This window comes from Ornithorhynchus anatinus, chromosome 11, assembly GCF_004115215.2.
Source record: "Ornithorhynchus anatinus isolate Pmale09 chromosome 11, mOrnAna1.pri.v4, whole genome shotgun sequence".
NCBI classification, from domain to species: Eukaryota; Metazoa; Chordata; class Mammalia; order Monotremata; family Ornithorhynchidae; genus Ornithorhynchus; species Ornithorhynchus anatinus.
The window spans coordinates 37,595,991-37,612,134 of NC_041738.1; the positions used below are offsets into that span (position 1 = coordinate 37,595,991).

General features: G+C 49.5%; 1 protein-coding gene across 1 annotated transcript; it reads left to right on the forward strand.

Annotated features, from left to right (window-relative positions):
• Nucleotides 1-14,697: 14,697 nt before the first annotated feature.
• Nucleotides 14,698-15,870, forward strand: LOC100077651 (carbohydrate sulfotransferase 4). Its single transcript, XM_001508783.2, has one exon. The coding sequence runs from the start codon at nucleotides 14,698-14,700 to the stop codon at nucleotides 15,868-15,870; it is 1,173 nt and encodes a 390-aa protein (XP_001508833.2).
• The last annotated feature ends 274 nt before the right edge of the window (nucleotides 15,871-16,144 follow it).

Here is a 16,144-nt window from a genome sequence, read left to right on the forward strand (position 1 = left end):
AGCAAGAATGTGACTTCCAAGATCCCTGGGAAGGGTCCCTCTCTCAACCCTTCCGGAAGCAGAACTAGGGACCAAGGTAAGCACAGAAGCTCCACTCTCTTGGTGAGCCTATTTTGAATTTAAAAAATTTTAATACCAGAGCTGGCGTACTGTAGATTCCTGAATTAATATATTGCACGGGTACCAGAGCTGGGAGGGCTGAGAGCTTAAAACCTCTCAAGAAGATCCAGCTTCTTTATTTTCCTGCGGCACCCCTAACTCTCAGATGGAAGAGAGCTGGAAGGCTTTAAGCAAAGAAAATTGCTACTGTTTTTTCCTTTAGGTGGGACAAAGATTTCAGGTAGAATTCCTGTCATAAGGAGCTTTAACCTGGATGAGTCTTTGTCCTTAATCAGTGGTATTAATTATTGGTATTGAGGACTTGGGCAGTACAATGCAAAAGACCTGGTAGGTACATTCTCTATTTCCAGAAGGAATTTACAGTCCAGAGGAGGATGAAGAATCGCTAAGAACTCATATCCCTCAACAATCTCGCCAAGATTCTGTGAATTAGGTCAGCAAAGTATTAGATGCTTCCCAAGTTGGAATATTTAGGCGATGGGAGGAGATGACTTGCTCAAGGTTGCACAGTGAGTCAGCAGCAGAACTAGTAAGTGAACCCAGGTCATCTGACCTTGAACTCTGAGTTGGCCCCTGTTACATTTATTATTATCATTGTTACTAATAAGCATTACTGTATTTGTTAAGCTCTTACTCTGTGTCAAGCACTGTCCTAGGCACTGGGGTAGATAAAAGTTGGTCAGATTGGACTGTCTCCCTGCCCCACAGTGGGGCTCACAGTTTAAGTAGGAAGGAGAACAGGTGTTTAAGCCCCATTTTACTGTTGAGGAAATTAAGGCACAGAAAAGTTAAATATGTTGCCCAAGGTAACATAGCAGACAAGTGGCAGAGTCAGGATTAGAACCCAGCTCTTCCGACTCCCAGGTCCGTGCTCTTTCCACTGGGCAAGAGTGCTTCTTAAAGAGCCATGAATATGTCTGTTTGTTGTACTCTCCCAAGCGCTTAGTCAAGTACTTTGCATACATAAATGCTCAGTAAATACAACTGACTGAATGGTCACTCCTTTTCCAATATGTCCATGCTGTTGTGAAGGGGGGGAGATAGAAAAAGAAATCACATGTGCATTATGAAGGGTCCAGAGTAAGCAAAACACTATACTAAACCCCCATCTATACATCTGCAGCCTTTGCTCTCCACCTTCTCTCTTTTTGACCTCTCAATCAGGTTTTCAGTCCTTTCACTCTACTGAAAACTGCACTCTCCAAAGTTCGCAACGGCCTCCTCGTAACCAAGTCCAACGGATCCTATTCTGACCCAATGCCCTGTGACCCCTGCAGACCATTCCCTCCTCTTTGAGATGCTTTCAGACCTTAGTTTCATCATAATAATAATAATTATGGTATTTGTTAATGCTTACTATGTGCCAAGCCCTGTTCTAAGCACTGGGGTAGATACAAGGTACTCAGGTTGTCCCACGCGGGGCTCAAAGTCTTAATCCCCATTTTACAGACGAGGTGACTGAGGCACAGAGAAGTTAGGTGGCTGACCCAAGGTCCCACAGCAGACAATAATAATAATAATAATGTTGGTATTTGTTAAGCGCTTACTATGTGCCGAGCACTGTTCTAAGCGCTGGGGTAGACATAGGGGAATCAGGTTGTCCCACGTGGGGCTCACAGTCTTAATCCCCATTTTACAGATGAGGGAACTGAGGCACAGAGAAGTTAAGTGACTTGCCCAGAGTCACACAGCCGACAAGTGGCAGAGCTGGGATTCGAACTCATGAGCCCTGACTCCAAAGCCCGTGCTCTTTCCACTGAGCCACGCTGCTTCTCCTGTAACGAGTGGCGAGACGAGTGGCGGAGCCAGAATTAGAACTCATATCCTCTGACTTCCAAGCCTGTGCTCTTGCCGCTAAGCCACACTGCTTCTCTAGCAGTTTCATCAACATGAAATTCACCTGGTTCTCCTACTAAACCTCTAAACCCCTTCTCAGTTGCACTCGACTCCTCTCCCATCTCTCAATCACTCAATAAACGGTATTTGTTGAGCGCTTACGGGGTGCCAAGCACTGAACTAGGTGCTTGGAAGAGAACAACAGAGTAGAGTTGATAAACATGATGATTCCTGACCCACAAGGAGTTTAGAGTTTAAGAGGGGGAGATTGACACTATAATAATTTACAGACAGGAGAAGGAAGAAGGAAAACGGGATATGTACAAGTAATAAAATATGTAGTAATATATGGATGCAAGTTTTATGGGAAATTTTTTTTAGTACTTGTTAAACACTTACTATGTTTTAAGTGCTTGGGTAGATACAAACTAATCCAGTTTGACCCAGTCCACGTCTCATGGTCTTAATCCCCACTATACATATGAGGTAACTGAGGCACAGAGAAGTTAGATGACTCGCCCAAGATCACACAACAGACAAGTGGTGGACCTGGGATTAGAACCCAAGTCTTTCTGACTCCGAGGCCCAGGCTCTACCCACTAGGCCACGCTGCTTCCATTTAGAGATTGTGAGTTTATCTCTGGTTAGGTAGTGCAGAAGTGCTTCAGTGGTGATTGGGTGATGAGGAGAAGCAACTTGGCCTAGGGGAAAGAGTAAGGATGAGTGTAGAGCAGCGTGGCTCGGCGGAAAGATCCCGGTTTGGGGAGGCAGAGGTCATGGGTTCGAATCCCGGCTCTGCCACTTGTCAGCTGTTGTGACTGTGGGCAAGTCACAACTTCTCTGTGCCTCAGTTCCCTCATCTGTAAAATGGGGATGAAGACTATGAGCCTCAGGTGGGACAACCTGATTACCCTGGATCTACCCCAGCGCTTAGAACAGTGCTCTGCCCATAATAAGCACTTAAATACCAACCTTATTATTATTAAACTGAGAAAAGTAGGGAACGCAGCACTGAGCTTTGTTGGACACCCACAGTCTACAGGTGAGAAGAGTAAGAACCACCAAGAAAAGAAACTGAGAAGGAACAGTTGGAAAGAAATGTTGGAAAGTCACTCCGAGTCAAAGTGGGGAGGGAGAATAGGTACTGAGTCCTCATTTAACAGATGAGGAGACTCAGGCACACAGAAGTGCCCAAGATCACACAGCAGACAAGTGGGAGAGCCAGAATTAGAACCCAGGGCCTCAGACTACCCGCCATGTGAACCTTCCACTGGGCCACGCAGCTTTAATAGAATGAAAAGGATGAAATTCAGACTGCAGAAGAGTGGGTAAAGAAAAAGTAGAAGCAGTGGATATATATCAACCGGTGGCAGTTACTGAATATTTACTGTGTGCAGAGCATTCCTTCATTCAGTGGTATTTCCTGAGAGCTTACTGTGTGCAAAGCACTGTACTACACATTTGGGAGAGTACAATACAACAACAGATACACTGTACTAAGTGCTTGGGAAAATACAACAGAGTTGGTAGACACAGTCCCTGCCCACAGTGCTCATCTGGGGCATTTAGACAAGAACTGGAGAGAGGACATGGGTGGTAGTTCCCAAAAACTTATTTTTAAACTTCCAACATAGTTAAGATCTAGAGGCACCTCTCCTGGGGTCTCTCTCTCCTCTCTATTTCATTCAATATTATTTATTGAATGCTTACTATGTGCAGAGCACTGTACTAAGCGCTTGGAATGGACAATTCAGCAACAGAGACCATCCCTGCCCAGTGACGGGCTCACGGTCTAAATGGGGGAGACAGCAAAACAGAACAAAATAGAATCAAGAAGATATTCACCTTATTAACAAAATAAATAGGGTAATAAATAATATATACAAATGAGCAGCACAGTGTTGCGGGGAGGGGAAGGGGGAAGAGCAGAGGGTGGGGGGAAGGGGGGCAGAGGGAAAGGGGGACTCAGTCTGGGAAGGCTGATGTTTGTTAAATGTTTACTAAGAGAAGCAACGTGGCTCAGTGGAAAGATCCCGGGCTTGGGAGTCAGAGGTCATGGGTTCGAATTCCAGCTCTGCCACATATCAGCTGTGAGACTTTGGGTAAGTCACTTCACTTCTCTTTGTCTCAGTTACCTCACCTGTCAAATGGAGATTAAGACTGTGAGTCCCACGTAGGACCTGATCACCTTGTAGCCCCCCCCCCCCCAGCACTTAGAACAGTGCTTTGCACATAGTAAGCACTTAACAAATACTAAAGTATAATAAGCACTTATTATTATTATTATGTGCCAGGCACGGTTTTAAGCACAGGGGTAGATCCAAGCTAATCAGGTTGGGCACATCCGTGTCCCATGTGGGGCTTACAGTTTTAATCTTCATTCATTCAGTCAATAGTATTTATTGAGCACTTAGTACGTGCAGAGCACTGTACTAAGCGCTTGGAATGGACAATTCGGCAACAGATAGAGACGACCTCCATTTCACAGATGAGGTGATGGGCACAGAGAAGTGAGGTGACTTGAACAAGGTCACCCCGCAGACAAGTGGCAGAGCCGGAATTAGAACCCATATCTTTTGACTTCCCAAGCCCGTGCTCTTTCCACTGGACCACAGTGCTTCTCGAGAAGCCCTTTGGGGTCAGAAACTTTCTTCCATGAGTAATAATGGAAATAAAAGGAAGCACGGTCTCACTAGAGCACGGGCCTGGGAGTCAGAGGACCTGGAGCCAGTTGTCTGTTTTGTGACCTCGGGCAAATCACTTAACTGCTCTGTGACTCACTTCCTTACTCTATAGAATGGGGATTATATCCTGACTCAGTTTCTTACCCGTAGAATGGGGGTTATATCCTCCTCCCAGGAAACTGAGCCCCATGTGGGACATGGATTGCATCCGACCTGATTATCTTATATAATAATAATAATGTTGGTATTTGTTAAGCGCTTACTATGTGCAGAGCACTGTTCTAAGCGCTGGGGTAGATACAGGGTCATCAGGTTGTCCCATGTGAGGCTCACAGTCTTCATCCCCATTTTGCAGATGAGGTCACTGAGGCCCGGATAAGTGAAGTGACTTGCCCACAGTCACACTGCTGACAAGTGGCAGAGGTGAGATCCGAACGCATGACCTCTGACTCCCAAGCTCGGGCTCTTTCCACTGAGCCATGCTGCTTCTCTGTATCTACCCCGGGAGCTCAGGTCAGTGGAAAGAGCCCGGGTTTAGGAGCCAGAGGTCATGGGTTCAAATCCCTGCTCTGCCACTTGTCAGCTGTGTGACTTTGGGCAAGTCAAGTGACTTTTAGCATGATAAAATGTGCAATCTGACCTAGGATAGAAGAGAACAGAGAGAAATCTTTACAATAGGCCGATAGCCAGGAGGTGATAAGAGGAAAGATGGAGAGGTGTGGCGGATCCAAGAGACACTACAGAGGAAGAACCAGCCGAATATAGGAGATAAATATAGAAGTCAAGTGACTTCTCGGTGCCTCAGTGACCCCGTTTGTAAAACGGGGATGAAGCCTGTGAACCTCACACGGGACAACCTGATTGCCCTGTATCTCCCCCAGCGCTCAGAACAGTGCTTGGCACATAGTAAGCGCTTAAATACCAACATTATTATTATTCCTGGCACAGAGAAAGTGCTTAATCCTGTATCTCCCCCAGCGCTTAGAACAGTGTTCTGCATATAGTAAGCGCTTAACAAATACCAACATTATTATTAACAAATATAAGATGCATTGTGGCTCAATGGAAAGAGCCCAGGCTTGGGAGTCAGAGGTCACGGGGTTGAATCCCGGCTCTGCCCCTTGTCAGCTGCATGACTGTGGACAAGTCACTTAACTTCTCTGTGCCTGAGTAACCTCATCTGTAAAATAGGGATGAAGACTGTGAGCCCCACAGGGGACAACCTGATTACCCTGTATCTCCTCCAGTGCTTAGAACAGTGCTCTGCACATAGTAAGCGCTTAACAAATACCAACATTATTATTATCCTGTATCTCCCCCAGTAATCAGAACAGTGCTTGGCACATAGTAAGCGCTTAACAAATATCAACATTATTATTATTCTTCCTGGCACAGAGAAAGTGCTTAACCCTGTATCCCCCCAGCGCTTAGAACAGTGCTCTGCATATAGTAAGCACTTAATACCAACATTATTATTATTAACAAATATAACAACGATGGACCCCAGCGCTTGGAACAGTGTTTGGCACATAGGAAGCACTTAAATATCAACATTATTATTACTGGCACAGAGAAAGTCCTTAACCCTGTATCTCCCCTAGCATTTAAAACTGTGCTCTGCATATAGTAAGCACTTAAATACCAACATTATTAACAAATATAACAACGATGGACCCCAGTGCTTGGAACAGTGTTTGGCACATAAGCAGCACTTAATAAACACCATCATTATTAGTATTCTCATAGCTGTTAAGTGCTTTCTCCCTGGCAAACACAGTGGTGTTTCCCTCCTAAGCTCCAGTGCCCACATGACAAGGTCCAAGATGGCGCCTGGGCCCTGACAGGGCCTGGAAAGAAAACAGCGATGGCGTGGGAGGGCTGAGGAGGGGCAGCCCCTCGGGGACCCCACACAAAAGGGGAAGGCTCCCCGATCCTCCCCAAACCTGCAGGGGTGAGGAGGGCAGCGCCATTAGGACGGTACCCCGAGCCCTCCCGCCCTTCCCCTCAGGCCAGGCCACACGAGGCCCAAGATGGCAGCCTGGTCCCATGCCAAGAGCCCAGGCTTGGGAGTCAGAGGAAGGGGGTTCTAATCCCCACTCTCCCTCCCTTGTCTGCTCTGTGACCTTGGGCGAGTCCCATCACTGGGCCTCAGTGACTTCATCTGTAGAAGGGGCATTCAGACTGTGAGCCCCAGATTACCTTGTATCCCAGTGCCTAGAACAGTTAACAAATGCCATTATTATTATTATCCACCCCAGCGCTTAGAACAGTGCTGGGCACATAGTAAGCGCTTAACAAATACCATCACCATTATTATTATTATTATCCACCCCAGAGCTTAGAACAGTGCTAGGCACATAGTAGGCACTTAACAAGTGCCCTCATTATTATTATTACCATTATTACTATAATCATTATTATCCACCCAGCGCTTAGAACAGTGCTAGGCACATAGTAGGTGCTCAACAGTGCCCTCATTATTATTACATTACTATCATTATTATCCACCCCAGCGCTTAGAACAGTGCTAGGCACATAGTAAGCGCTTAACAAGTGCCCTCATTATTATTACCATTATTACTATTATCATTATTATCCACCCAGCACTTAGAACAGTGCTAGGCACATAGCAAGTGCTTAACAAGTGCATTATTATTGTTATTATTACCATTATTACTATTATTATTATCCACCCCAGCGCTTGGAACAGTGCTAGGCACATAGTAAGCGTTTAACAAATGCCCTCATTATTATCATTATCATTATTACTATCATTATTATCCACTCCAGCGCTTAGAAGAGTGCTAGGCACATAGTAAGCGCTTAACAAATGCCCTCATTATCATTATTATCCACCCCAGCGCTTAGAAGAGTGCTAGGCACATAGTAAGCGTTTAACAAATGCCCTCATTATTATCATTATTACTGTCATTATCCACTCCAGCGCTTAGAAGAGTGCTAGGCACATAGTAAGCGTTCAACAAATGCCCTCATTATTATCATTATTACTATCGTTATCCACTCCAGCGCTTAGAAGAGTGCTAGGCACATAGTAAGCACTTAACAAGTGCCCTCATTATCATCATTATCCACCCCAGCGCTTAGAACAGTGCTAGGCACATAGTAAGCGCTTAACAAACGCCCTCATTATTATTATCATTATTATCCACCCCAGCGCTTAGAACAGTGCTAGGCACATAGTAAGCGCTTAACAAATGCCCTCATTATTACTATTATCATTATTATTATTCACCCCAGCGCTCAGAACAATGCTAGGCATATAGTAAGCGCTTAATAAATACCATTATTATTATTATGGCTCCAGAGAGAAGGCCTCCCCGCCACCACTCGGCAAATCGGGGGGCCAAAAACTGAATGGAGGGGAAGGAGTCCAGCCCCGCGGGGGCCCTGGATCATTCCGGAGGAAAGGGACGCCGAGCCCTCCTCCTCCTCTTCCTCCTCCTTTTCTTCCTCCTCCTAATCCCGGCTCTGCCACTTGTCTGCTGTGTGACCTTTGGGCAAGCCGCTGAACTTCTCTGGGCCTCAGTTCCCTCCTCTGTAAAGTGGGCATTAAAAGTGTGAGCCCCACGTGGGACAACCTGATTACCTGGATCTGCCCCAGCGCTTAGAACAGTGCTCGGCACATAGTAAGCGCTTAACAAATGCCTTGATGATGATTATTACAATTCAGCAATGCTGGGTGGCCTTGGAGCAGTCACTTCACTTCTCTGGGCCTCCCTTCCCTCAACCGTAAAATGGGGATGGAGACCGTGAGCCCCACGTGGGACGGGGCCTGTGTCCCACCCGATTTCCTTGGATCCACCCCAGCGCTTAGTACAGTGTCCGGCCCATAGTAAGCACTTAACATATGCCTTGATGATTTACAATTCAGCAATGCTGGGTGGCCTTGGAGCAGTCACTTCACTTCTCTGGGCCTCCCTTCCCTCAACCGTAAAATGGGGATGGAGACCGTGAGCCCCACGTGGGACGGGGCCTGTGTCCCACCCGATTTCCTTGGATCCACCCCAGCGCTTAGTACAGTGTCCGGCCCATAGTAAGCGCTTAACAAATGCCTTGATGATTATGATTACAATTCAGCAATTTGCCCACTGGGAAAACCGCGGGTTAAAAACAAAAAAACCCCACTGAGACGAGGGGAGAAGGGACTCCCAACCCCATCGCGCCCACAGGGGTGCCAGGGGCGTCTCCCCCACTCCACCCCCATTCCCAGCCCCGTCCACCGGAGCTGCCCACAGGGTAGAGACCCCTGCCCCCTTCCCCCCTTGCACCGCGTCCCCCTCCCTCCATCCGTCAGTCACCTGTATTGAGCGCCTACGCTGTACCAGCACTGTACTAAGCGCTTGAGAGAGTATAATATGGCGTAGTGACCACAGCACGGGCCCAGGAGTCACAAGGTCATGAGTTCTAATCCCGACTCCCCCGCTGGTCTGCTGGGTGGCCTTGGGCAAGTCACTTCATTCATTTAATCGTATTGATTGAGCGCTTACTCTGTGCAGAGCACTGTACTAAAGGCTTGGAAATAGACCAACAAACAGGGACAATCCCTGCCCGCGATGCGCTCGCAGTCTAGAAGGGGGGAGACGGACATCAAAACACGTAAACGGGAATCCATAGCATCAACATAAAGAGAATTATAGATACATACACAATAATAAAACGGAATAATAAATACGTACCTGTATACACGAGTGCTGTGGGGCGGGGAGGCGGGAAGAGCAAAGGGAGCGAGGGGGGGCGGAGGAGGGGTAGAGGGGGGCTTCACTTCTCTGGGCCTCAGTTACCCCATCTGCAAAATGAGGATTAAGACTGTAAGCCTCAAGAGGTACAGGGACTGTGTCCAACTACTCTGTCTGTACCCACTATACTGTGTCCAAGTACTACAATTATTATTATAGCTATATAATAGACACAATCCACCCGTCCACCGAGGATTTAATCTGCTCTAGGAAGGCATCACTCAAGTGCCAACCCCTCCACACGGCAGGCCTCAACCCCCCGCCAAAAAAAAAAGGAGGACGGCGACTCATTACGGAGATAACGTGTCAACAATCACCCCTCAACCACTAACGACTTGATAGCCCTCGCCCATTCACTCCGGACAGTTGCTTTAATGACTCACTAATCGCAGCTCAGAATTTGTGGATTTCTCCCAGCTGGGAGCCGCTAAATCGCCCTCTGCTAGAGGGATTTGCCACTGGGCCTAGCCCCGCCGTGTGCCTTCAATCTCTTCCCTCCTCAGTGCACTCCTCTCCAACCCCTCCCCACCCCTGTCATCCTGACCCAAGGTCGCCCCTCATCCCCCTCCCCCCACCAGCTCACCCCCCATTCAACCCCTTCCTAATAATAATAATGTTGGTATCTGTTAAGCGCTTACTATGTGCAGAGCACCGTTCTAAGCGCTGGGGTAGATACAGGGTCATCAGGTTGTCCCACATGAGGCTCCCAGTCTTCATCTCCATTTTGCAGATGAGGTCACTGAGGCCCGGAGAAGTGAAGTGACTTGCCCACAGTCACACAGCTGCCAAGTGGAAGATGCGGGATTGGAACCCACCACCTCTGACTCCCAAGCCCGGGCTCTTTCCACTGAGCCACGCTGCTTCTCTACTCCTCGCATCCTTCCCACAGCCTCAGTCATACGTGGCTCCATCATGGGGAAGCTTCCCTTTACTACTGATCCAGTCAGCTCCTCCTTGCCATCCCCGAAATCTGGAAATCTGTGTAATAGGGAGTCAATACTTCTTCTTCTTCTTCCTACTTAGACTGTGAGCCCCATGAGAGACAAGGCCTCTGTTCCTCCTGGTTATCTATCCAATGCTTAGTACCGTGATTAAGACATAGTAAACCATAGTAAGACATAGAGAAGCAGCGTGGCTCAGTGGAAAGAGCATGGATTTAGGAGTCAGAGGTCAGGGGTTCTAATCCTTGCTCCGCCACTTGTCAGCTGTGTGACTGTGGGCAAGTCACTCCCCTAGAAGCAGCGTGGCTCAGTGGAAAGAGCACGGGCTTTGGAGTCAGGGCTCATGAGTTCGAATCCCAGCTCTGCCACTTGTCAGCTGTGTGACTGTGGGCGAGTCACTTAACTTCTCTGTGCCTCAGTTCCCTCATCTGTAAAATGGGGATTAAGATTGTGAGCCCCACGTGGGACAACCTCATTCCCCTGTGTCTACCCCAGCGCTTAGAACAGTGCTTGGCACATAGTAAGCGCTTAACAAATACCAAAACAAATACCAATACCAAGTCACTTAACTTCTCTGTGCCCCATCTGTAAAATGGGGATAAAGACTGTGAGCCTCACGTGGGACAACCTGATTACCCTGTATCTCCCCCAGCGCTTAGAACAGTGCTCAGCACATAGTAAACGCTTAACAAATACCGACATTATTATTATTGTTATTAAGCGCTTAACAAATGTCACCATTATTAGAAGAGTGATCGCAGTGTCTTCTATCAGTCATTGGTATTTACTGAGCGTTTACTGTGTGCCGAGCATTGTATTAAGCACTTGGGAGAGCGCAGTACAAACGAGTTGGTAGCCGGTTCCCTGCCCACCATGAGGTTACAGTCTAGGGAGACCCTCTGCGGCAGAAGTCGGGTGTATTCTCCACACGAAAGCCAGAACGCATAAACCTCTGTGGTTTCCTCCACATATCCCCTAGAGTCTGGCTGGGAGAAGGATGGGAAAAGAATATCACATTCCTCCCTGGGTGGGAATAAGGCACGTGGTTGTGATATCTCTTAGAGCCTGGAGTGAGATTGAGTGAGTCACTTATCTCCAAAGCGCTTCAGGTTCCTCCTCTGTAAAGGGGGGAAGCAGCGTGGCTCAGTGGAAGGAGTCCGGGCTTGGAAGTCAGAGGTCATGGGTTCCAATTCCGCATCTTCCACTTGGCAGCTGTGTGACTGTGGCCAAGTCACTTCACTTCTCTGGGCCTCAGTGACCTCATCTGCAAAATGAGGATTAACTGCGAGGCTCACGTAGGACAACCTGATGACCCTGTATCTACCCCAGCATTTAGAACAGTGCTCTGCACATAGTAAGTGCTTAACAAATACCAACATTATTATTATTATTACTATTAATACCTATTCTTCCTTCTACTTAGGCTGGGAGTCCCATGCAGGGCAGGGATTGTGTCTAACTCGATTGTCCCATATCTACCCCAGTGCTTAGTACAATGCTGGGCATATAGTAACAATACCATATCTTTAGAATTATTATCATTATTACAGCAGGACACCTGCCACACATTTTGTGTCCCGGGGCCATTGTGAGATCTGCCCTTCTAGAGTAGTTGAATTTGCATCCACCTGAACATATTTCTCTATGTGGCCTCAGTGCAGAACTTCTACAGGGAGATCAGAGTGCCTGGGGCAGAGAGAGGAATGCAGGCAAGTGCCAACTGGTAAAGAGAGAAGAATAATATAATAATAATAATGATGATGATGGCATTTGTTAAGCGCTTACTCTGTGCCCAGCTCTGTTCTAAGCGCTGGGGGAGATACAAGCTCATCAGGTTGTCCCACATGGGGCTCACAGTCTTCATCCCCATTTGACAGATGAGGTAACTGAGGCACAGAGAAGTGAAGTGACTTGCCCAAAGTCACACAGCAGACAAGTGGGGGAGGGGGATTAAAACTCATGACCTCTGACTCCCAAGCCCGGGGTCTTTCCAACTGAGCCACGCTGCTTCTGTCAGTTGTCTCTTCCATCCATGATCCTTGTGCAATATATCAATCTGTATGGGGCATGACAACTTCCTCCTTCACTGAGACAGAGTTTTACCATACAGAGAAATAATGTTGGTATTTGTTAAGCGCTGACTATGTGCAGAGCACTGTTCTAAGCGCTGGGGAAGATACGGGGTAATGAGGTTGTCCTACGTGAGGCTCACAGTTAATCCCTATTTTACAGATTAGGTCACTGAGGCCCAGAGAAGTAAAGTGACTTGCCCAAGGTCACACAGCTGACAAGTGGCAGAGCTGGGATTTGAACCCATGACCTCTGACTCCCCAGCCCGGGATCTTTCCACTGAGCCACGCTGCTTCTCTGTCTTACCATCCCTTGCTCTGTAGCGGTCCCTTAATTGTGATATTTGTTAAGTGCTTACTATGTGCCAGGCACTATACTCAGCGCTGGGGTGGATACAGACAAATCGGGTTGGACACAATCCCCGCCCCAAAGGGGGCTCAGAGTCTCAATCCCCATTTTACAGATGAGGTAACTGAGGCCCAGAGAAATCAAGTGACTTGCCCAAGGTCACACAGCAGACCAGTGGCCGCACCAGGATTAGAACCTTCTGACTCCCAAGCCCCTGCTCTAGTCGCTCCACCATGCTACTCCCTCCATGATTCATGCGCGCAGACAAAAGGAAGAGGGAATAGCTCTCTGATGGTCTTATAAATAAGGAAGCAGAGGGAAGAAACCCGGACTATTGTGCCCTGGAAGAAGGGAGAGGAACAGATTCCATCGAACCAGAGCGTTCAGGGAACAAGGAGATACTTTCCCAGGTCTCAGGCGGGGCCTTGCCGAGAAGTCACAGGGAGAGAGAACCGTGAGACGAAAACTGCAGATGGGTCGAGCAATCCCCGGGGTCTGCTATGGAGAGAAGAAGGATCTGGATGTCACGGGGCATAATCGATCAATCTGTGGTATTTATTGAGCACTAACAGTGTGCAGAGCACTGTACTAAGCGCTTAGGGGGATGTGGGCAGGGAATGTGTTTGTTTATTGTTGTATTGTACTCCATTGTACTTATTACTGTATTGTACAGTAAGTGCTCAATAAAAACGATCGAATGTAGGAATATGACAATATAACATTCACTCGATTCATTCAGTCGTATTTCTTGAATGCTTACCGTGTGAAAAGCACTCTCATTCACCCCACACATCCAATCCGTCACCAAGGCCTGCCGGTCTCACCTTTACAATATCACCAAGTTCAGCCCTTTCCTCTCTACCCAAACGGCTATTTTACTGGTACAGGCTCTCATAATATCCTGGCTGGATTATTGTGTCAGCCTTCTCTCTGATCTCCCTTCCTCCTCTCTCTCCCCGCTCCAGTCTATTCTTCACTCCGCTGCCCGGCTCATCTTCCTGCAGAAACGCTCTGGGCCTGTCACTCCCCTCCTCAAAAACCTCCAGTGGTTGCCTATCAACCTCCACATGAAACAAAAACTTCTCACTCTAGGCTTCGAGGCTCTCCATCACCTTGCCCCATCCTACCTCTCCTCCCTTCTCACTTTCTACTACCCACCCCGCATGCTCCTCTCCTCTGCTGCCCACCTCCTCACCGTCCCCTCTTCTCGCCTCTCCCGCCGTCGATCCCCGGGCCACGTCCTCCCGCTGTCCTGGTATGCCCTCCCTCCTCACCTGCGCCAAACTACCTCTCTTCCCTTCTTCAAAGCCCTACTGAGAGCTCACCTCCTCCAAGAGGCCTTCCCAGACTGAGCTTCCCCTTTTCCCTCTGCTCCCCCTGCCCCTCCTTCACCTCCCCTCAGCTAAGTCCCCTTTCCCCCCTTTCCCTCTGCTCCTCCTCCTCTCCCTTCCCCTCCCCTCAGCACTGTGCTCATTTGTTTATATTTTTATTACCCTATTAATTCTGTTAATGAGGTGTACATCCCCTTCATTCTATTTATTGCTATTAAGTTGTCTGGTTTCTGTCCGTCTGTCTCCCCCGATTAGACTGTGAGCCCGTCAATGGGCAGGGATTGTCTCTATCTGTTACCGAACTGTACATTCCAAGCACTTTGTACAGTGCTCTGCACATAGTAAGTGCTCAATAAATACGAATGACTGAATGAATGAATGAATGAATACTAAGTACTTGGGAGAGTACAGTGTAAAAATAAATGGACACGTTCCCTGTCCACAGTGAGCTTACAGTCTAGAGAACATACAGTCTAGAGGACAGTCTAATATCAGAGCTGGTAGATGCGTCCCCTGCTCACGAGGAGCCGTAAAGAGGAAAATGAATTCATCAGCCTGACCCGGAGATCCCCACTCTGTTCCCTCCAGGCTCCCCACCCCCGCCCCCACCATGCTACAGAAGAGCAAGGTGAAAGTGCTGCTGGTCGTCGTGGCGGTCCAGTTCGCTGTCATCGTCCTCTTCTTCCAGCTGCAGAGCCACCGCCAAAGCCCCTCCGCGGAAGAGGAGCCGGAGGCCCGCCTGCACGTGCTGGTCCTGTCCTCGTGGCGCTCGGGCTCCTCCTTCGTGGGGCAGCTCTTCAGCCAGCACCCGGACGTCTTCTACCTGATGGAGCCCGCCTGGCACGTGTGGGAAGCCCTGTCTCAGGGCAGCGCCGCCGTGCTCCACATGGCCGTGCGGGACCTGGTGCGTTCCGTCTTCCTCTGCGACATGGACGTCTTCGACGCCTACATGGGCCCCGGCTCCAGGAAACAGTCCATCCTCTTCCAGTGGCCGGTCAGCCGGGCCCTCTGCTCCCCGCCGGCCTGCGGGGCCTTCCAGCGGGACGACATCATCGACGAGGACGCCTGCAGGTCCTCGTGCAACCAAGAGCCCTTCGCGGAGGTGGCGGAGGCCTGCCGCTCCTACAGCCACGTGGCGGTCAAGGAGGTGCGCTTCTTCAACCTGCGGGTCCTCTACCCGCTGCTGACCGACCCCTCCCTCGACCTGCGCGTCGTCCACCTGGTGCGCGACCCCCGGGCCGTGTTCCGCTCCCGAGAGGGCACCATCGGTGATTTGATGAGGGACACCCGGATCGTGCTGGGGCAGCAGTGGGAGAGCAGCAAGGAGCAGGACCGACACTACCGGCTCATGGAGGCCGTCTGCCAGAGCCACAGGGAGATCTTCGAGGCCGCGCAGGCCCTGCCCGCCTCCCTGCGGAGCCGTTACCTGCTGCTGCGCTACGAGGACCTGGCCCGGGCCCCGCTGGCCCAGGTCTCCCGGCTGTACAACTTCACGGGGCTCCACTTCCTGCCTCGCCTTCAGCAGTGGGTGCACAACGTGACCCGCGGCCGGGGCCTGGGGCAGCACCCGTTCCACACGAACGCCCGGAGCGCCCTCAACGTCTCCCAGGCCTGGCGCTGGTCCCTGCCTTACGAGAAGGTGGCCCGCCTGCAGGACATCTGCAAGGAGGCCATGGCCCTGCTGGGCTACCGGCCCGTCCTGTCTGAGCGGGAGCAGGGGAACCGGTCACTGGACCTGCTGACCACCATGAGGCCCTTGCAGCCGAGCGGCCCGGGGCCCTGAATTGGGCCCCACTCTGCCCAGCCACCTCATCTCAGCGTAGAGCACCGGGAACTTTCCGATCCTGGACATAAACACCCTCTCTGGGCACAAAAAGACTGTTTTCGTGGGACTACACATGCCTATGCAAAAAGGTTTCCTTACCTAGGCTGAAAAGACCTGCGTTCCAATCCCCGCTCTGCCTCTCGTTCGATGTTTGACCTTGGGCAAGTCAATTCACTTCTTTGTGCCTTAATTACTTCACCTGTAAAGTGGGGATTAAGACCGTGAGCCCCAG

Bases quoted from the DNA above. Each gene is read 5' to 3' on its own strand.
- LOC100077651 (XM_001508783.2), top strand. From the start codon at position 14,698: ATGCTACAGAAGAGCAAGGTGAAAGTGCTGCTGGTCGTCGTGGCGGTC.